Consider the following 2,563-nt stretch of genomic DNA (forward strand, 5'->3'; position numbering starts at 1 on the left):
ATTTAGAATAATAAAAAATACTACACGATTTAAAAGATTAAATATTTAAATATTTGTATTCCTGAGGCGGCAACCATTTCCAAGATGTGAATACCTGAAATTGTGTGGTGATTTTTCAAATGATACAACTAAATTGCCCGCTGTGTACAGAACAGAAAAAGGACATTTTGTGTTGTTGAACAAAATTTGATTTTGTTCTTAGCATCGGGTCCTGCATCATAGACGGTATTTAATCAGTTTAATAAGATTATGTGTTCGGACGACTAGACACTAGTCATGGGATGTCCGGCAGAGAGAAGGGTTTGAGTGGTCACAATTTTATGTCTTCATCCAGAGCCTTCATCAAAAGTGCCTTTTCGCAATGCAAATGTTGGACTATATGTCCACACCCGTAACATCGACCACCACGGCATCCGTTTCAGGCCAAACAGAGGAGCGGGTGGGTTACATGGATATGTCTCACCAGGATATGTCTCACCAGCGCCCTCCGGCTTGTCACAATCTTGGCATGCGTCGGGAACAGGAACGCCTTGACACCTTTAAGAAATGGACTCCTGCTGCATTATCTCCGGCCGAGCTTGCCAAAGCTGGTTTCTACTACCTTGGCCAGGGCGACAGAGTGGCTTGCTTCAGTTGTGGAGGCCAGCTTAGCAACTGGGAACCGGGAGATCGTGCAGTATCAGAACACCAGAGGCATTACCCCAACTGCCGTTTCGTTCGAGGTGACTGTGCAGATAATGTACCTTTATCTAGCCCTTTCAATGTATCGGCAATGCAACGGTGTGAAGAAAGGTTGCTCACATTTGTCTACTGGCCCTCAAGAATAACTGTTCGACCAGAACAAATGGCTAAGGCTGGTTTTTACTATGTTGGTCGTAATGTTGACGTGAAGTGCTTTTGTTGCGATGGTGTACTCGGATGTTGGGAGTCTGGTGATGATCCATGGGTAGAACATGCCAAGTGGTTTCCAAGATGTGAATACCTCTTGCAAGAAAAGGGCCAAGAGTTTGTTCATCAGATTCAAGCAAGATTGCCAAGACTATTTGAGCAGCTATTGACTAATGGAGACAGCGACTCAAGAGAATTTGTGAGAGAACAAGAGAACAATCCTGTGGTGAAGTCTGCTTTAGAGATGGAATTTGAGTGTGGCCCGACGCCCCAGACAAATGAAGCTGCATCCCCTAGTCAAGATCTTTCAGACTTGCCTATGGAGGAACAGTTAAAAAGACTTCAAGAGGAGCGCACATGCAAAGTTTGCATGGATAAGGAAGTGAACATTGTCTTCATCCCCTGTGGTCACCTAGTTGTGTGCAAAGAATGTGCACCTTCTCTGCGCAAGTGCCCCATATGTAGAGGATTGGTCAAAGGCGCTGTCCGTACTTTCCTATCCTAAAGTTTTCCTATCATTTGCATTTAACTTAATAAATGATAAAAACAAAGGAGAAGTTTATTATTTTCACTGAGTCGAATAACAAAATTTGTTTAAACATTACACGTTTAAAACATATGGCTAAATTGTTCACCATAAGTTCTGTTACACACATTTAGAAAGTAGCTAGGATGCGCAGGCTTTAAGTTAATTTGACCAACAAGATGTTAAAGTTCATAGAGTATTGAGTTAAAATTAAAACGTGATAAATATCGCATCATAACTTCAATAGTTATCAAGCACCAGCTGATTTAAGTTTTTCTTCAAACAAAAGTAATTTGCTGATAAATCATCGTACACCTACACGTGTTTTGTTGTATGCACAGATTTTAAGGGTCGCTTATAGAAAGAGGTATCCTTGTCTTTATTTTTAAAAACACAGAACCAGAGAACAGAGAACCTTGTGCGGCATATCCGCATAAAGGGTTAAAATATACATTTTAGCGCTATTTAAAAACTAGGATGGTATAATGTAAATGTCTCAAGTGAAGATGATGGTTTAAAACATAATTTTATCAAATCAAGCCAATTCATGCGAATACTGTCGTATATGAACAAAGAGAAGACCTAGAGTTCACTAACATTACAGCTAACTGCAGGAAACAGATATCCGGGGTGAGTGTAAAGAAAACGGCATACAAAACATTACAATCCCAGCCGGCAATACGATAAGTGTTGCGATAGTGATGTTAAAAATTGTTGTTTCAGAAGAAATGCAAAGATGTGCTTTTTACGAGCGCCCGCTCGACACATGACGTCACATCTCCGCGCTGCTGTTTTGGTGCGCTTTATGGAAGTTTGAATCGTTAAGAGTCACACACAGCCGCACAAAAGTGCAGCGATGGAGCTCGTGAACACAAGCAGTGTGAGAGGATTCCTGAGATCTTGCGACGATCTGACTGAGAAGATTCGCTGTTTAATACAGAAGAAACTCGTCAAGACGTACTTGAGCAGGTGATATTATGCGCTTACGATGCGATGTGAACGGGGCCGTAGAGAATTCGGGGGCCCCCTAAAAATATATATTCATGCTGGCCCCCTTCACCAATATCATATACTGTAAATAGATGAGCATGGAGGCCCAAATATAGCGGAAGATGGTGATGTTGTTGTAAAACCTTTATTTTAAAAGTT

At 41.4% G+C, this 2,563-nt stretch overlaps 1 protein-coding gene across 1 annotated transcript; it reads left to right on the forward strand.

Annotated features, from left to right (window-relative positions):
- Window positions 1-361: 361 nt before the first annotated feature.
- On the forward strand, window positions 362-1,393 carry LOC307166197 (putative inhibitor of apoptosis; the record flags this gene model as incomplete). The annotated part of the gene is made up of 1 exon (XM_079884413.1): window positions 362-1,393. The coding sequence occupies one exon, from the start codon at window positions 362-364 to the stop codon at window positions 1,391-1,393; it is 1,032 nt and encodes a 343-aa protein (XP_079740539.1).
- Between the last annotated feature and the right edge of the window lie 1,170 nt (window positions 1,394-2,563).

The sequence above is a fragment of the Squalius cephalus genome (assembly GCF_949319135.1).
Source record: "Squalius cephalus genome assembly, chromosome: 10".
NCBI classification, from domain to species: domain Eukaryota; kingdom Metazoa; phylum Chordata; class Actinopteri; order Cypriniformes; family Leuciscidae; genus Squalius; species Squalius cephalus.